We start from the raw sequence: 16,675 nt of genomic DNA on the forward strand, positions 1-16,675 counted from the left end.
CGGGGCTTCTGGAAGGGCCCAGGTGCCAACATTATGCAAACCCAGCCTTCCATGACACACACACACACACGGGCATCTTCCAAGCTGCTCTCCTTCCCCTCCTCTCCCTTACCCCAAGGTCGCAAAATAGTGGGAAGATGATAAGGAGTGGCCATGCCGGGTCGGATTAAGGTCGATCGAGCCCAGCATCCTGGCTCCGACCGTGGCCAGTCCAGGTCGTTCGTACCATGCAGATCCTCAATAATCGATCTATTTCTTGGATCTCACTCCTAAGGATAGGGGCTGGCTTTCCCCAAGCCTACCTGGCTAATAGATGATGATGATGGGCTTTCTTTTCAGGAATCTGTGCAACCTTCTTTTGAACTCCACTACGTCAGTTGCCTTGACAACATCCTCTGGCAAAAGATTCCATAGCTTCATCGTGTGCCGAGTGAAAAAAAAATACTTCCTACAATTAGTTTTAAATCTGCGGTTGCTAGTTTCATGGGGTGACCCCTACTTATAGGGTCATTTGAAAGGGTAAACATCTGTTCCCTATTTACCTACACTACCCCACTCATCATTTTATAAATCTCCATCATATCCCCTCTCAGTTCTCTCTCTTTTTCAATCTAGTTACTCTTCATCCATAAGGGAGCCTTTCAACATTTGTCCTTTTTATCGTTTGTGTTGCCCTTCTCTGTCCCTTCTCCTTGTCCGCTGTGTCTTTTTTTGAGATGGGGGGTGACCAGACCTGCATACAAGATTCAAGATGCAGTCACACCATGGATCTACACAAAGGCACTACTATAATTGTTCCTTTCCAAATAATTCCTAACCTTCTATTTGCCTTTCCGACCACTGCCTCACACTGAGCAGAGATTTCAAGGTATTGTCCACAAAGACTCGGACGTTCTTTTCCTGGGTGGTGACCTCCTGATGTGGAACCCAGCGACGTGAATCTGTAGTTGGGATTATTTTACCCTGCGTGCATCGCTTTGCACTTGTCCACATTAAATTGCATCTGCCACTTAGATGCCCGGTCTTCTCGCCTCACAGGGTCCTGCTGCAGTTCTTCACAATCTGCCGCTGTTTTCACAAGGGGAAACAATTTTGTGCCATCTACAAATTTGCTCACCTCACTGGTTGTCCCTTTCACCAGGTCATTTACGAATACGAGTATCATATGTGTAACGTAAGAACCTCTTACCGCTCACGTGAACAAATCTGCCACGGAACGTTTTCCTGAAGCTATGCTTTCCCCCCACTTATTTAATTATTTTTTTTCTTTGTAAATTACCACTGTGTCGTGGCACATTAACTTAGCAAAAAAAAAAATAAATTCTAAGACAAGGGGAAAACAAGAAAATAAAGCAACCAAAGACGCCAGAGCAGAGCATAGAGAGCCTTACAGATTCTAACAACTCTGGAATTTGTTACCAGAGGATGTGGTTAGTGCAGTTAGTGTAGCTGGGTTCAAAAAAGCTTTGGATAAGTTCTTGGAGGAGAAGTCCATTAACGGCTATTAATCAAGTTGACTTAGGGAATAGCCACTGCTATTAATTGCATCAGTAGCATGGGTTCTTCTTAGTGTTTGGGTAATTGCCAGGTTCTTGTGGCTTGGCTTGGCCTCTGTTGGAAACAGGATGCTGGGCTTGATGGACCCTTGGTCTGACCCAGCAGGGCAATTTCTTATGTTCTTATGGTAATAAACTATTTTGATTGCAGGCTGCAGTGCAGAGAATTCCCAAAGAGGCTTTTGGGAACCACAGCACTCGCTAACAATCACCTCATTGCTAAATTATTGCTTACATCTAAACCAAGGGGGTCTAGAAAGGCTTAAAAGCCCCTGGTCAACAACATCGTCAGCTAATTACAGTATCATGCTGCTCCATTGAAAGGCAACAGAACCTGCAAAGGCTCCAGTTTTCTGCAGAACCAGCAGGGCCACTACAATTCCGACCAGCCTATGAAAATACTGCGAAGGTACCACTGCGGTCAGCTGAAGCGTTTTCTGGCCTGATCCTCGTTTGATGGTTAGGTCAGAAAGATATTCTGACAGGCCCCTCTCTTAAGAACCTGGTGCCGCAGCCTGTAATTAATAGGCAGGAGCAGTTTAGGGAACATTTTTAGAATTTGTGAGACTGCAGGTTCCGGGATGTGTTTTTTTGCTTTAATGGATCCCAAACCGTATTTAGCAAAAAACTTTGACTTAAGGTAGGGCCATTAGAAAAAGGTATTGTGAACCGCTCCAGTTACATCGCTTCGGGGAAAAAACAGTCCCACGTTCATTGTTTTGATCCTCGGAGCGGCTCCACCTTCCTTTTCACGTTCATCTGGCTTATTTTTTCCCACAGTCTCGTCTTGCCGTTCCATCTTGGTTTCATATTGTCTTCCTCTACTTGCTGCTCCCGTGAATATTTACCTTTTCCCAATCCCTCCCTCCCTCTGATTTTCACTATTTCGTCTTTGCTTTCTCTTACTGCTTTGCATGTTCAGTTTTTCCTGCCTTTATCAGCCTTGGCGGCTTTCACTTGCTTGCTTTGCTTAAGGTCACTTTTACGTTCCCTGTCACTTTCTGCTGTAGGCTGGGCAGCTTCTCTGGACTCCTTTGTGTCTTCCACTTCCTGGGTCCTTTCTACACTTCCATCTTTGGATCCTGTTCCTTTCTTGGCGTCCTGCTTCTTGGATGCTCTTTTGTGTCCTTTTGGCCCATTCTGAAAATAGGAGAAATCAGTAACTTTTTTTGTTTTTAACTCTAATATTTGTTGCTTAAGCATCACAATTTAGTTTTTTTTTCTTGAGTGCACGATGAATTTCGCATTGGCACTAAATTTAAAATTGGTGCAAAATTTGAATAATGCACTCGGAAGAAATCATTCAGCCTAAGCAGTTTTGGATGGATTGCAAGTCGGGTGGCCACATTTCCCGCTTCATGCAGTCTGTCCTTTGCTTAAGCAGTTCTGCAAATTGGCCTGTTTTCCACATGGAAGAGAAATCCCCTGGAATTCCATACGTGATCCATAGGGGTGGATTGAAGATTTTTTTTTAAAAGGGGATTGCGGATGGTGGGGGTGACTCATAATCCTCCTTCTTCCTTTTTTGCTCCTTTTACCCCTCTGTTCGTTTCCTTTTTTTCTTTCCATCTCCCTTCTTCTCTGGTTTCCTCTCTTTTTTTCTCCCTCTGGTACTGCTTCATCTTCCTCTCTAAGTCAGCTTTCCACTTCCTCCTCCTCCTCCTCCTTCACCTGCAATACCTCCTCTCCCACCACAATCTACTTTATATCCCTCTGCTCTCGAATTCCTCTCTCTCCCCCTCCTCTGATTCCTCTCCCCCCTCCCCCCACTTCCTCCTCAGGTTCTCTCTGTAATTCCAGTCCAAGGTTCTCTTCCATCTCCCCCTCCCCCCCCCCATCTCTTTCAGGTAGCTCTCGGTTTGGTGGGACAGAGTACCGAGGGAAGAGTAACGGCAGGCCAATGGGGTGGAAACACGGGAACCAGGCGTCCCCTTAGCTGCTCTTCCTTTGAGGAGGAGGTGTAGTCGCAGAGACTGGGAGTTTGTGCCTTCTGCGTCCCCACACTGCCAGTCCTGCTGCGACTGTCGCCTTAGAAACACGCTAATATTCGATAAGATTTTTAGCTAGGGGGCGGCCTATATTCCTGGGATGTGTTAGTGGCCACTCTAAATTGCAAGTGTTGCCGTATTTGTCGTTAAGTAAAAAAAAATACAAAAATCGTGCACGCAAACTTTGAGAGTTAAAAGAGGCCACAAGCAGTTCTGCGAAATGTTTGTCCGATCCTGAAATATCGTCCCGAGTGAATAATTGTAAGTGCGCAGGGCATCAGGATTACCTTCTGCTGCTGAGTGCAGTACCACCCCCGTGGATATCTAGCAATGCTGTCCATGTACTGCTCAGCCTTCTCCCAGTCCTCCTGCCACCTCTCAACCCGATACTGAGGCTCACACTTCATGAGCCTGTCCAGGATGGCGTGGTTCTCCCGGGATACCCTCAGCAATTCTTGTTCCCGTTTCTCCTTGTTTAAGCTAGTGCAAAAATAAACGAATGTTAACAAAACATGATTCGTCTGGTCTGTTTTTCTTTATTTTTAATTCTCCCTTGAATCTAAGTCAGATCATACCTACTGATCCCCCTTCATCTATAAGGTCTGCTACTCAGTCATAGAAGGCATTTACATCTGTGTGGATATATCGGCTTTTCACAAATCCATGTCAGTCGCGTCTTAGAATTTTCTCACCATTTGGGTGTCTATAAATTGATTGATTTGTTCTGATATCTTTCCAGATATTGATCTGAAGGTATCTGGTCTTTATTTCCTATGGCCCTTCTTTTTATACTTATTGGCTGAATTTTAAGAAAGATTTACATGCATAAAACTAATTCTTATTGATGTAAATGGACTTTTTACAAATTGCCTGGGAGGAGGTGTGTGCAATAAAAGTACATGTGATAGAGATTTTTTTGCGCACTTTTCTGTATACTAGAAAGAGGTTTTGGGGGAGGGTGCAGAGTTGGGGCGGGGAAACATTTACACACATACCTTTAATCTAAAAACATACATGCGTAAATCTGCATGCACACATTTAAGCTGTAGGAGTAAATGTGCGTGCATGCCACTAGGGTTCCGTGCACACCCACTAATTTTCAGAGTGGACTTAGTCTATGCAAGCTATTGTAAACTTATCCTCCCTAAGGTTAGGTATTGTAGGTGCCCATTTCCTGCCTTCTGAGTTTTCACCCATTTTCCATGAGCTCCTGAAGATAAACCCCAATGGCTCTGCAATAACTTGAGCTGTATCTTTACATAACGTTGGGCTTCCCAATGGGAAGAAATTACTTATCTAAGTAAGCTTTAATTTCTTCCTTCTCTATTCTATCAGGATTTCCTATCCCCTTTTTGTTGATCTGTTTTTATTATATGGTCACTGTTGATTTTTTTTTTTGCCAAGACTGAAGTAAAAGTAGATTTCCTCGGTGCAATCCATTATTTCTTTTCCTACCCTATTCATAAAAGGATCTTCACTTTCTTTGCTCTTCTGTTCTTACAATGTTTCCTGTTCCTCCTTCTGTATCTTATTAGGGGCATCTTATTTTGTACCAATTTTGCTTCTACAAGCTTCTGCCGTTCCCTCCTACTCTTCCTTGACCATTCGGTCCTGTTTCCACTGTTTGTGAGATTCAGGTTTCAGCTCTTTGAAGAATTACCTGATTCAGCCAGCATGAACCCTTGTTATGTTTCTTAGCTTGCTTGGGCACTGAAATGGCTTCTCTTGTGTTTTTAGTCTTATTTCCATAAAATAGTTCCACAAAAGTCACATTTCTTGATGTTTATCTTTCTTTTGCTATTAAGCCGCTGCCCCTTCCTTAGAATCTAAAACGTTATTACTTCACTTGCTGAAACAACCTGGTACCCCCCCCCCCCCAATCTGTACACATCTCCTTTCTTCCCTCCTGCTGCATCCGTCCTCTTCCTTGCTATCTGCCTCTAACGTACAGCTTTTCTTTCCGTCCCACAAGGCATCTTCTTTGATGCCCCTTGGTCCCCTGGCTTGCCCTCCAATCCCACAAGCCTTTGCAGACAGAGGATATTGTCCTTGCATAGTTCCCCTTCCACTGCTCAGAGGGACAATGTTACAAGTTCAGAGGGACAATGTTGCAAGTTCAGAGGGACAATGTTACAAGTCAGAGAGACAATGTTGCAAGTTCAGAGGGACAATGTTACAAGTTCAGAGAGACAATGTTACAAGTCAGAGAGACAATGTTGCAAGTTCAGAGGGACAATGTTACAAGTTCAGAGAGACAATGTTACAAGTCAGAGAGACAATGTTACAAGTCAGAGAGACAATGTTGCAAGTTCAGAGGGACAATGTTACAAGTCAGAGAGACAATGTTGCAAGTTCAGAGGGACAATGTTGCAAGTCAGATTGGTTATCAACTTCTTAGAATATATTGGGACACCTGAGGAATGGATTTTCTAATTTGTGTACCAAATAAATTATCCATTCCTCTGGTGTCCCAATATATTCTAAGAAGTTGATAACCAATCTGACTTGCACCATTGTTTTCCCAGGACATGTATTAGTAGTTGAAGGCCCCCCCCCTAACTATCCATCCATACGGTTTGTATGGGTTTATAAGTTGTAAATATATCACATACATTAAGGGCCAGATTTTAAAAGGTCCGGCGATGCGCGTAAAGCCCCGGGACGCGTGTAAGCTCCGGGCCTTGCAAAAAGGGGCAGGGAGGGGGCGGGACATGGGCAGTCCGGGGCAGTCCGGGGTCGGGGCGGGGGTCAGGCTCCCGGCATGGTGGCCATATTTGCCGCTGTGCCGGGGATCACGCGCAGGCAGTCAGCCGGCGCGCGCAACTTGCGCCTGCCCGGAGGCAGGTGCAAAAGGTAAAACAAAGATCGGGGGGGGGGGGGGGGAGGTCAGGCTAGGGGGGAGGGAATGGGGGAAGGCAGCGCGGCTCTGCGCAAGCAAGGTGCACAATTGTGCACCTTGCTTGCGCGTGCCGACCCCCAATTTTATAACAGGCGTGTGCATGTTATAAAATTGGGCGTACATGTGTGCGCGCCGGGTAGCGCGTGAACATGCACGCCGCGCGCGCTCCTTTTAAAATCTACCCCTAAACCTATTGACGTCTATTGGTGGGGTGCAAAAAAAAAAAAAAAAAAGCATTAAATATCCCTGGAATTGGCTGAAATGTCTTTTTTGCAGCATAAGAAAGAAAGCTAAATATTTCCAGACATCTGGCTATGTAGCAACTCAGGAAATAAATGCATGTGTTCCATGACACATCTTTCTGTTGTCAAATGCTTTCTGCAATTTTCATTGAATGACAAAGCAAAAACCGGTGAAGTAATACATTATATGAAGCCTAGAAAAAGTAAACTGAAGCAAAAGAAAAAAAACATGAGTATGGCAAGGCTGAAGAAAAACATTAAAATGCCACGCTCAGCATTTATAATCAGGTAACATAATACATGATGGTAAAAAGACAAGCTGTGTTCCAGGGACGGCCATCTCTGGTCCTCAAGAGCCACAAACAGGCTCCGTTTTCAGGCCCTCCCCCAGGAATGTGCACAAGATAGATTTACATACAGTGCATTCAAACCTTACCTCATGCATATTCCTGGTGGATATCATTCGCATCTCTTGAGGACTGGAGTGGGCCACCCCTGCTGTATGCTATAAAAATGCATGCACCCTCTTGCCAACATTACCTTTTGAACTCATAATCATTTTTGTTATCAGTTCTGCCTTTGGTTCTCATGATACAAGACATCTTTTCCAGCAATAGGCGGTTATCCCTTTCAATGACTGCCAGCCGTTCCTCTTCTAGCTGTTTACAGGGGAAAAGAGAGACAGGGATTTGTTGAATTTTTTCCAAAAGCTACAGGTTTGACATGTTCAGGTTCACTTTTGTTCATTTTCATAGTTTAAATGCTGGCTTTATAAAGTCATCATGATAATTTTGAAGTTAGATATAGCATAGCAAAGTTTCAGATATAGCTTTCCTTTTGCATTCTTTCTTATGTTTTACGAAAAAAAGGAGAACAAGCATGAAATTTATAATAAAGCATTAAATGACAAGCCACATGTTTTGCTATGTATTATAATTAGAAGTTGTGTAATCCTTCTCCTTCCTCCAGGCAGAATCAACTCTTCTTCAATGTGTAGTTTTAAAGTTAATCATGAAAAGCAAATAGCGCAGAATGTGAGAGAGTTGAGTCATCCGAAAGTAAGAGTCCTGGATTTCAGGAATGCCCTCTCTTTTAGCATAAAGTAAGAGGGAGAGAGAGAGAGCAGAATAAAGAGAGTTGGGTCAAGAAAAACAAGCAAATGAAAAGGAGGCATTAATACGAAAAAAAATAATCCCTACATTTTTTCTGTAAGGCAACAGGACAAAGCAAGATGCCCCAGTATGATTCCCCCCAAAAAACAGCAGAAAGGTTATCAGTTAGTAGGTGCAAAAGTTCAAAGAGGGAAGAGAATAGGAGAGAAAATATATGAAAAAGCAAAGGCAGAATAAAGACACAATAGAGGATGAAACAGAAAAGGCAGTAACGTTTATGCGATACACACAAACAAATGGGAACAACGTAGGGGTTGTTTGTATTTACTGCTCCTGCCCTTAGAAACTAAAGTTTCCTTTAAAAGAAAGGAAACCATTAATATAAACTCAGGGGGGTCATTTTCCTACCGTATCGTACGCGAAAAAAGTCCCTTTTCGCGTGCGAACGCTAAAAAGGGGCGGAGTCGGGGCGGCGTCGGCACCGGAAGAGGAGGAGTCGGGACGGCATCGGGGCGGACGCCGCGACGACTTCGCTGGCGGCGATAAGGTAAGCCACATTATCGCCACCAGTAGCACGCCCAACAGCGCCACCTTTCACGGTGGCGCTGTTGGGAGCGAAAGCCGGCAGCGATGACACCGCGGTGGTGCGATCGCTGCTGGCTTTCGCAGGCCCGCCTCCAGTTACCGCCAAATTCAGGGAAGCCCCGCGAAGTTAGAAAATCCAGCCCTCAGTTTGTAAATATATAAAATCTAGTAATAAAAAATGATTGAAGCTGGGTCCCAAGGCTGAGCCTCCGTAGATCGGCCTCTTACAAAAACAAGCTGCACAGTTAGTTATCGGCACTGGCACAGGCCAATCCTTTTTCCAGCTAGAAAGGCAAAGGATCCCGTTTTATTTACAGCTGCAGCCTTTTTTTTTTTTTTGTGAAAGTAGCCCAGATTGATTGATGTAAGAAAAATAAATTGGGCTAGGTAAACAACTGAAATACATGACATTTATTAAACATACTTCCCACAGTCTCAGCTCTGTGGAGCCTTCATCACCTTAACTGAAGGTCTCAATTGGATTGAAACATTGGGAAACCTGTTCCCAGGCTCTACCTGTCACCCTTAAGACTGAATTTTCCATAGATGGCCTGGAACAACATTTTTCGAAACCAAACTCTAAGTGAAATTGTGATGCATACAATATATATATTTTTTTTCCCTGTAAAGGAATACCTTCAGCTTCTTCATCTTCAGATTTAGGTGGCCATAGGTTAGAGGAGTATTGCTGTCCACCACTGGCTTGGCAGCCTGAACCTGCCGCGGAACAGAATAAGTTATCCGTTTGTTGAATATTAAGCTCTTTAAAATGATTCAAGTTAACCACTGCATGGCTCAAAAATTATCTGCAAAACCAAAAGAGCGCAACAATGATTTCCACTCAAAATGACTAATTCTTCCAAAAAGGAAATCAAAATATCTCTCTCTCAATAGCCACTCACAACTTTTCGGCAGAGAAACTCCTTCGTATAATATTTATATAATTTTTGTGTAGTTTTTATGGCCGCATCATCAAGCCTGACAACGTGCCTACCTGATGTTCAAACGGAGGCCGTCCGGTCTTCTAATCATTTGCGGTCACAAGTGTAAGTAGTAATATTTTTAACAGAGCTGAAAAAGTTGGAGCTGAAAAAAGTTTTGCACAATCCATCGAACAACTTTTCCATCACTCCATTTGCCTCCCGGAGTTGTCCAAGTGGAGTGATGGAAAAGTGAGAGCGTGGATGAGATCCTAAGTGTAACCCCCTGAAGCAGATTTGCGATGGAAACATGGCCATGTCGGGGTTCTGAGCGGACACCGAAGATAAGCTTGTTTTTGGTTTTTTGCTCTCTCGATGAATAAGTTTAAAAAAGACGTTATCTGTACGCCACCCGGGTAGGGACCTTCATGGACTGTTTTTTTGGTTTTTTTTTTGTACAATTTGTTTATTGAGTAGGATTGCAGATGTTCATATACAAAGGTAACTGGAAACAACATTTTGCAATAGGTATACAATAAACTCACAAGAAAACCGGAACATGCATTGTTGTGCAACTGCAAGAAGCGCAACATAGAAATAAAAAGACCAACATATTCTGCCCGCTGTGGCTCTTCCAGCCGGCAAGAACATAAAGAATGCCGAGGCACAGACCAGTAAAACAAGAACATTGCATACCAACCTCACCCTCCCTCCCACCCCAGAGCAGCAAGACCACCACAAATCATCATGAAAAAGCATTAGAGGTATCACAGTACAACCAATTCCCAAGTGAAACCAAAAAGAAGAATAACATAAGAAAGGAGGCTCATTGGAATGTCCAAAAGAGAAAAAAAATAAAAAATAAAAAAAAAAGAATCATATACAAGACAGATTATTGAGAACAAGGCTCCGCGCCCTAGGCGTCAAAGTAGAAAGATATAGCTCCCAGCGATCGTAAAAAATGCGTCTCGGGAGATACCATTCTGTATTGATAATATATTTGCACAATAGACAAGTCTGATGTACCAAATTCCGCAATTGGGTTATGGTAGGCGGTTCTGGAGAAATCCACTTCTGTAATATGCATTTTTTGGCAAGCACAATCACCAATCGAAACCACCATTTGACATGTTTAGACCGAAAAGGGATACCCCGACTATCATCCCATAGGAAAACATTAAGATGAAAAGCAAAGGGGATCCTGCATAGAGACACCAAATACCGGTGGACTGCATGCCAAAACAATTGGACAGCAGGACAAGACCAAAATTGATGCCCCAACGTGCTATGGGGAGCGGCACACTTGGGACAACAGCCTGTGCCTACCTGTCCCGATTTACTGGCCTGCGCAGCCGCCATATAGAACCGGTATAAAAATTTGAGTTGAAGCTCCTGAAGAGGGGTCGGTAGGGACAAGGACCGGGCACGTCCAAAACACTGCCTATAATATGCGGGCGTTAACAAAGTGCCCAGTTCCCTATTCCATCCATCAACCTGCACCTGCCAATCAGGAAGAGAGTGGAATTTCCCCAGAAGACGGTACCAAAAGGACAGATGATGTCGAGTCGGGTCATCCATATCCATGAAATCAGAAAGAAGTTCCCAAGCCTGGTCATGAGGGTCCGGTAGGTGCAACGAGTATATATAATGGCGAATTTGCAAATAAGCGTACAAATGGTGGGAAGGGAGACGATACTGGTCCCGTAAGTGTGTAAAAGAATGTACCCGATTGAAATCATCAACCAGATGCACTAACGCCCTAATTCCACGCATGTCCCAGGATGCAAAAATCCGGTCCCGAACACCAGGCGGGAAATCCCCATTGCCTACTAATGGTAAAAAATGAGTGGTAGTACGTGAAAACTGCAATCGCCGGCAAGCCCAGCGCCATGCTATATAAGTCGGTTTTATCAGCACACTGCGCCGAAGAGGGGCAGAAAGCACACTAGGTGTTTTATGCAAAATGTAGGCTAATCGAAGCGGCTGCGTCTGCAAAGTTTCAACCTGTAATGGAGTATAATAAGAGGTATTCATAAGCCAGTCAGCTGCATGGCGGAGCTGACACGCGACATTATAAGACTTAAAGTCTGGTAGCCCCCACCCTCCCTGCTCCCGAGGGAGACAGAGAAGTTTGAGAGCAATACGGGGTTTCTTGCCCCGCCAAAGATGTTTACGCATCTGGGCTTCTAGAAGCCGCAGTTCCCCCGGAGACCAATAGACAGGGAGCAGCTGCATAGCATACAACCATTGAGGAAAAACCATCATTTTGTACAGCGCTATCCTGCCCATCAGTGTCAAGGGTAGAGACTGCCACCGTCGGATCAGGGTATTCGTTTTGTGTAAAATAGTCTTAAAGTTTAATGGTTGCACTAAAATCGGGGACCGTGGTATGAGGATACCTAAATATGGAAGACAATGAGAAGCCTGCGGAATGGGAAAATCATGAGGCAACCAAGGATGAGCAGTAGGTTTGGTAAGCATTACTAAGGACTTCCCCAAATTCAATTTAAAGCCCGCTAGGGAACCGTATAGAGAGATCTCAGACATAAGCGCGTCCCATGAGGTTTGTGAGGAAGCAATATGTACGAGAAGATCATCCGCAAATGCCACTAGTTTATATGGAGCTTGTTCACTGGGCCGAGGGGGAATACCTTGGACTGTTTTTAAGCAAAATAAAAAATGAAAATAAAACAATGGGAAAAAAAATATGATAAATGAATAAATAAAGCAACATGGACTTGAGGGGAACACAGCTTGTCCACATTTTCAAGCTGTGCTCATGAAGGTCCTACATATATATACACAAGTTTAATCAAAAAGTATGTAAGATTATACTGGGGAATACTCTTGTGCTTTTTGGATACTATAAGTTGGCCTGTAACCTGATGTCGGTGAGGGAATGGCTTGGTGGTCAGCCACAATCTACTTGCCTACACTATGAACAAAGATTTGTCGCCCCCTTTGGACACTGCCTTTATGTTACATGCAAGAGGGGGGCCAACTGCCCAACTATATAAGAGAATCACTACTTGTGGACGCTGATAGATTTGCATGGAAGTACATAAGGAATTTATTAAAACTTTCCTGGGAAGTTTCACAACTTCCTTCTCCTAGTGGGCACTGGAAACTTTGGCCCAGGCACCATGTACCGCAGATTTGTGGAGCTTAAGAGATGAAGGAACACGAGATACATTTTGCTTTGTAGATAATGGCACAGAACAAATATGACCCTTCTCATATCTGTTTATCTAATAATTTTTATAGACCGTCGTTCGGGAACCATCACCACGGTTTACAGAGCTTTAAAAACAACAAATAGTGGAAGATAACAGAGTGCAATAATGACAAATAAAATAAAAAGTAATAAAACACAAGAATAATAAAATAGGATAAAAGATAATAAAAGCTTGGTACTTCAGAAGAATGACTTCCTTTACTTCTTGCAACTTAAAAAGTTATATAGACAAATGCTTGAGAAGCGCTGGGGGTAGATATACCTCTCCAAAGATTATGCCATCTTTATAGGAAACGTCGGGTATCCCTGTCAATGCTATGTCAATTTTTAATGTCAATATCAAATTTTGTATGTTTGAACTCCTTGGCTAATGTGTGGAGTACAGACTTAGCAATTGCTCTGACTGATTCTGATGTCGCTTTTATCTCAGTGGCACTGACCAGAATGGCCTAAAGTGTGTCACTGAGGGAGATGCAATATTTTATCAACCTTCGAATTTATTTTTGGCTACTTAAAGCTTTTAAGGCGGGTATCTTGCCCTCAAACGCATGCATTAAATGTAACGAGGAGGCAGCTTCCTTTGGGCACTGCTTAAGGAGCTGCCCTGTTATTCAGGCATTTTGGTTATCTATTAAGACAATAGCTGGATATTCCTACCGCAGTTAGGTCAGCATCTTTTTTGTACTCTTGGCCATGCTGAAAAAGAGGCTGAGATTCGGAAGCCTTTGAAAGTTTTAGTTTTAAAAAAGCAGCCTGGTGGCCAAAAAAAGGAATTTTAAGAGTTTGGTTGGAAAGTACTGGTCCTCAGCTGGAAGTACGGAAATTGAATTATTTTTGTTGGAATTACATTCAGTGGATTGCTCACGAGCTAACTCACAGGCCGATACAGTAAAAATTGTGGGAGAGAGAGCCCATTCTCCCGGCGCGCGCACAGGCCACTCTCCTGTGCGCGCGATTCAGAAAAATAATTTATTCAAATTAGGGCCTGCGGTAAAAAGAGGCGCTAGGGACACTAGTGCGTCCCTAGCGCCTCTTTTTTGACAGGAGCGGCGGCTGTCAGCGGGTTTGACAGCAGACGCTCAATCTTGCTGGCGTCGGTTCTCTGTGGCCACAGGTTTGGAAACTGGACGCCAGTAAAATTGAGCGTCCAGTTTTCAACCCGCGAGCCGCAGGCTGATTTTAAATTTATTTTTTTTAAATTTTTAACTTTTTTTTTTTTTTAACTTTTGGGACCTCCGTCTTAATATCGCCATGATATTAAGTCGGAGGGTGCACAGAAAAGCAGTTTTTACTGCTTTTCTGTACACTTTCCCGGAGCCGGCAGAAATTAACGCCAGCCTTTGGGTAGGCGCTAATTTCTGAAAGTAAAATGTGCGGCTTGGCTGCACATTTTACTTTCTGTATCGCGCGGGAATAACTAATAGGGCCATCAACATGCATTTGCTGAATAAGGGCCATCAACATGCATTTACTGATAAGGGGTAAAGTTAGCGTGTCGAAAATGCGCGTCCAAACGCGGGTTAACAGTGCGCTCCTCTGGAGCGCACTGTACTGTATGGGCTTGTCAGTTAAAAGCTTCAGGGCAGTTTGGAGGCAGCTATCTCCTATTATTCCAGCTGAAGTGTGATCTAGCATCCTATAAGAAGCGATAACCAATTCCTGCAACAGCACAAATAACCGAAAGGTTTGTGGTTCACTCTTGGTGTCAATTGGCTTGGGGGGGGGGGGGGTGGGGGGGGGGGGGGGGGGGGGCTGGGTGGGAGGGAACTTGTCGATGGAAGAACGCTGCAAACCGTGTTGGTATAGTGGCTAGTGTTATATTTGGGCATCGCTACCGCCTGGTTTACAGATGCATTTCCTATTTGCGGTTGTTGTTTACGGATTATGTTGTATTGTGACAATCAATAAAAATGATGAAATATAAAATAGTTGCCCAGCCAACTGTTTATTTCATGGCATGCTGTTATTACAGGTGGCCTGAAGAACTTCACCGTGACTAAATAAACGCAATCCAAGGGTGTATGAATACGTACCTGGGCCACGGCGTTACTTGGCCCTGGATCTATGATGCTGTGTAGGTACAGCCAATCCCTCAATGCATTGCTTATGTAACAAGTTAATAGACTTTTTTTTTTTTTTTGGCAATGCAGAAGGGCCTGCTGGGACATAGAAATCCATAAATCCCTCTGCAACTTAAGGAAAGCATCAATTAAAAGCAGTGGTGAAAAATGCCTGAGATACAGGGGTGGCAGGCAAGCAAATCCCTACTTGATTCATAAAAGAAAAAGCTGCAGACATCCATGGGTGGAATCCGAGGGAATTACTCGGTAAATAATTTAAGAGGCAGTAAAAGCACGGGCAGGGCCAGGTAATCGCCTAGGACACAGCGGTTTGGGAGATGGCACCCGGGGGCCTTTCCCTGTGCAGGAGCACACACGGCTCTGCCCAAGATGACTCTGGGTCACCAAGATAGTCCTCTGCTTCCTGCTTCAGTCCCTCCCCTCCCGGTTAGTGTGCAGGGAACAGGAGGTGAGGGGGTGAGGCTGGACTTCACCTCACCCAAATAAATTAATATTGTGGTTGGGTCTTTTATGATGGAAACGCCACTGTGATTATATGATTTTAACTTTTAAACCTCTCAAATCACATTACTATCTTCTTTATCAGTGGTGTATTCCATTCAGATGGTTTTATCTTCTAAACCGGCAATGGCAGCGGACAGCCGGGATAGTTTCTGAATAAAACGTATACGCTATAAGGTTTATTCCATGCTGTTCACGATAGCGTGATACTGAAGCGTTAGTTGAGCGCCTGAAACATGACTCCATTTTAAAGATTGGGAATTTCAACTTATAATAAGGTATATAGAAGGTTTATTATACAGAGAGGGTTTGGATACTCAATTTGGTGGAATTCCATGAACATTTTGGATACAAATTTTGCGATTTTATACATTTGTAGGTGTGATCCTAGGGTGCCCAAAGACCCCGAAGAAAATACATGGTTGATACACGTGGAGGCTGGCTTTTTTTATTTCACAGAAAGATAACAAAGTTGCTATTTCAGTGTGGGAGCATCTAAGGACGATACCAGACTAAAATAAATATGTTAATTTAAATAGCATCAAAATTTAAGTATTTAAACAAATTGGGAGAAGGTGGTTTAAACAAATTTGTTTATGAATTTATTTATTTATTTTATTTATTTATTTATTTATTTAACATCTCTTCTATACCGATGTCCATTTGCACATCGCATCGGTTTACAATAAAACGAAAACTTTTGGGCGGAGCCCTTACATATAACAGATAAATTAGTGAACTAGGAATAATATAATTAACTTTTGGGAGGAGCCCTTACAAATAACAAACATCAATGGGTAGATGCAATGAACTGTAACTATAACTGTAACTATAACTATACATATACATATAAAGCATACATATACATATAAAGCACCTCTAAGCTCGTAACCTTACGCTTATGGTATCACTGGTTTATCTCCGGCCTTACCTTCCTTCCAGCTTGCTTGCAAGCTTCCAAGTTCTCTCTCCCTGTTGATTGTAACTTTGACTTATTCCTACCTATTGTTTATCTTTCGCTCATTTGAATTTGTTACTCCTTTTATACCCTTGTTAAATGTAAACCGATCCGATATGGTTATTCACTATGAAGGTCGGTATATAAAAACTGTTAAATAAATAAAAATAAAATATATACATGATGGTGCACAGTACAAAATCAGCAGGCATAAGGCGTTCATAACACTTGTATTCGGGAGTTTGTTGTTCATACAAAATAACGGGAGCCATTGAGCCAGAGTGAATTGAGTGCGCTTTTTCTGATCCACTCCTTTATGATCAGGTAGGAGTGGGTTCAGTATAAAGTTTTTCATCATACATATTTTATATGAATTTATAAAATGAACCATTTAATACATCTTATCAATAGTTCATAAAGATTTTAATACTTAATATATGTTTAATGTTAAAAGGAAGATTTGACAATGCTATGTAAGTTGTGGGTATATTACATGTTTCAAATATGTGGGCTTGTAATATGGGGAGTGTAGTTCATCTCAACATTGTTTTATGTATTATACAAACATTAGGTGGAAGTGATAATTTCCTGTTGATGT

At 43.0% G+C, this 16,675-nt stretch overlaps 1 protein-coding gene across 2 annotated transcripts in view; it reads right to left on the bottom strand.

Annotated features, from left to right (window-relative positions):
* Positions 1-1,564: 1,564 nt before the first annotated feature.
* Positions 1,565-16,675, bottom strand: part of CFAP97D2 (CFAP97 domain containing 2) — a 21,067-nt gene continuing 5,956 nt past the window's right edge. Inside the window, exons 2-5 of one of the 2 annotated variants that reach the window (XM_029604616.1) lie at positions 9,019-9,099; positions 7,226-7,344; positions 3,832-4,024; positions 1,565-2,696 (exon numbers count right to left, since the gene is read on the bottom strand). In XM_029604616.1, the coding sequence (XP_029460476.1) occupies positions 2,475-2,696; positions 3,832-4,024; positions 7,226-7,344; positions 9,019-9,099 (615 nt within the window). In that variant the 3' untranslated portion in view covers positions 1,565-2,474. The remainder of the gene's footprint in view (positions 2,697-3,831; positions 4,025-7,225; positions 7,345-9,018; positions 9,100-16,675) is intronic. The other variant, XM_029604618.1, reaches the window with a different exon arrangement.

The sequence above is a fragment of the Rhinatrema bivittatum genome, chromosome 5 (genome assembly GCF_901001135.1).
Source record: "Rhinatrema bivittatum chromosome 5, aRhiBiv1.1, whole genome shotgun sequence".
Classification (NCBI taxonomy): Eukaryota; Metazoa; Chordata; class Amphibia; order Gymnophiona; family Rhinatrematidae; genus Rhinatrema; species Rhinatrema bivittatum.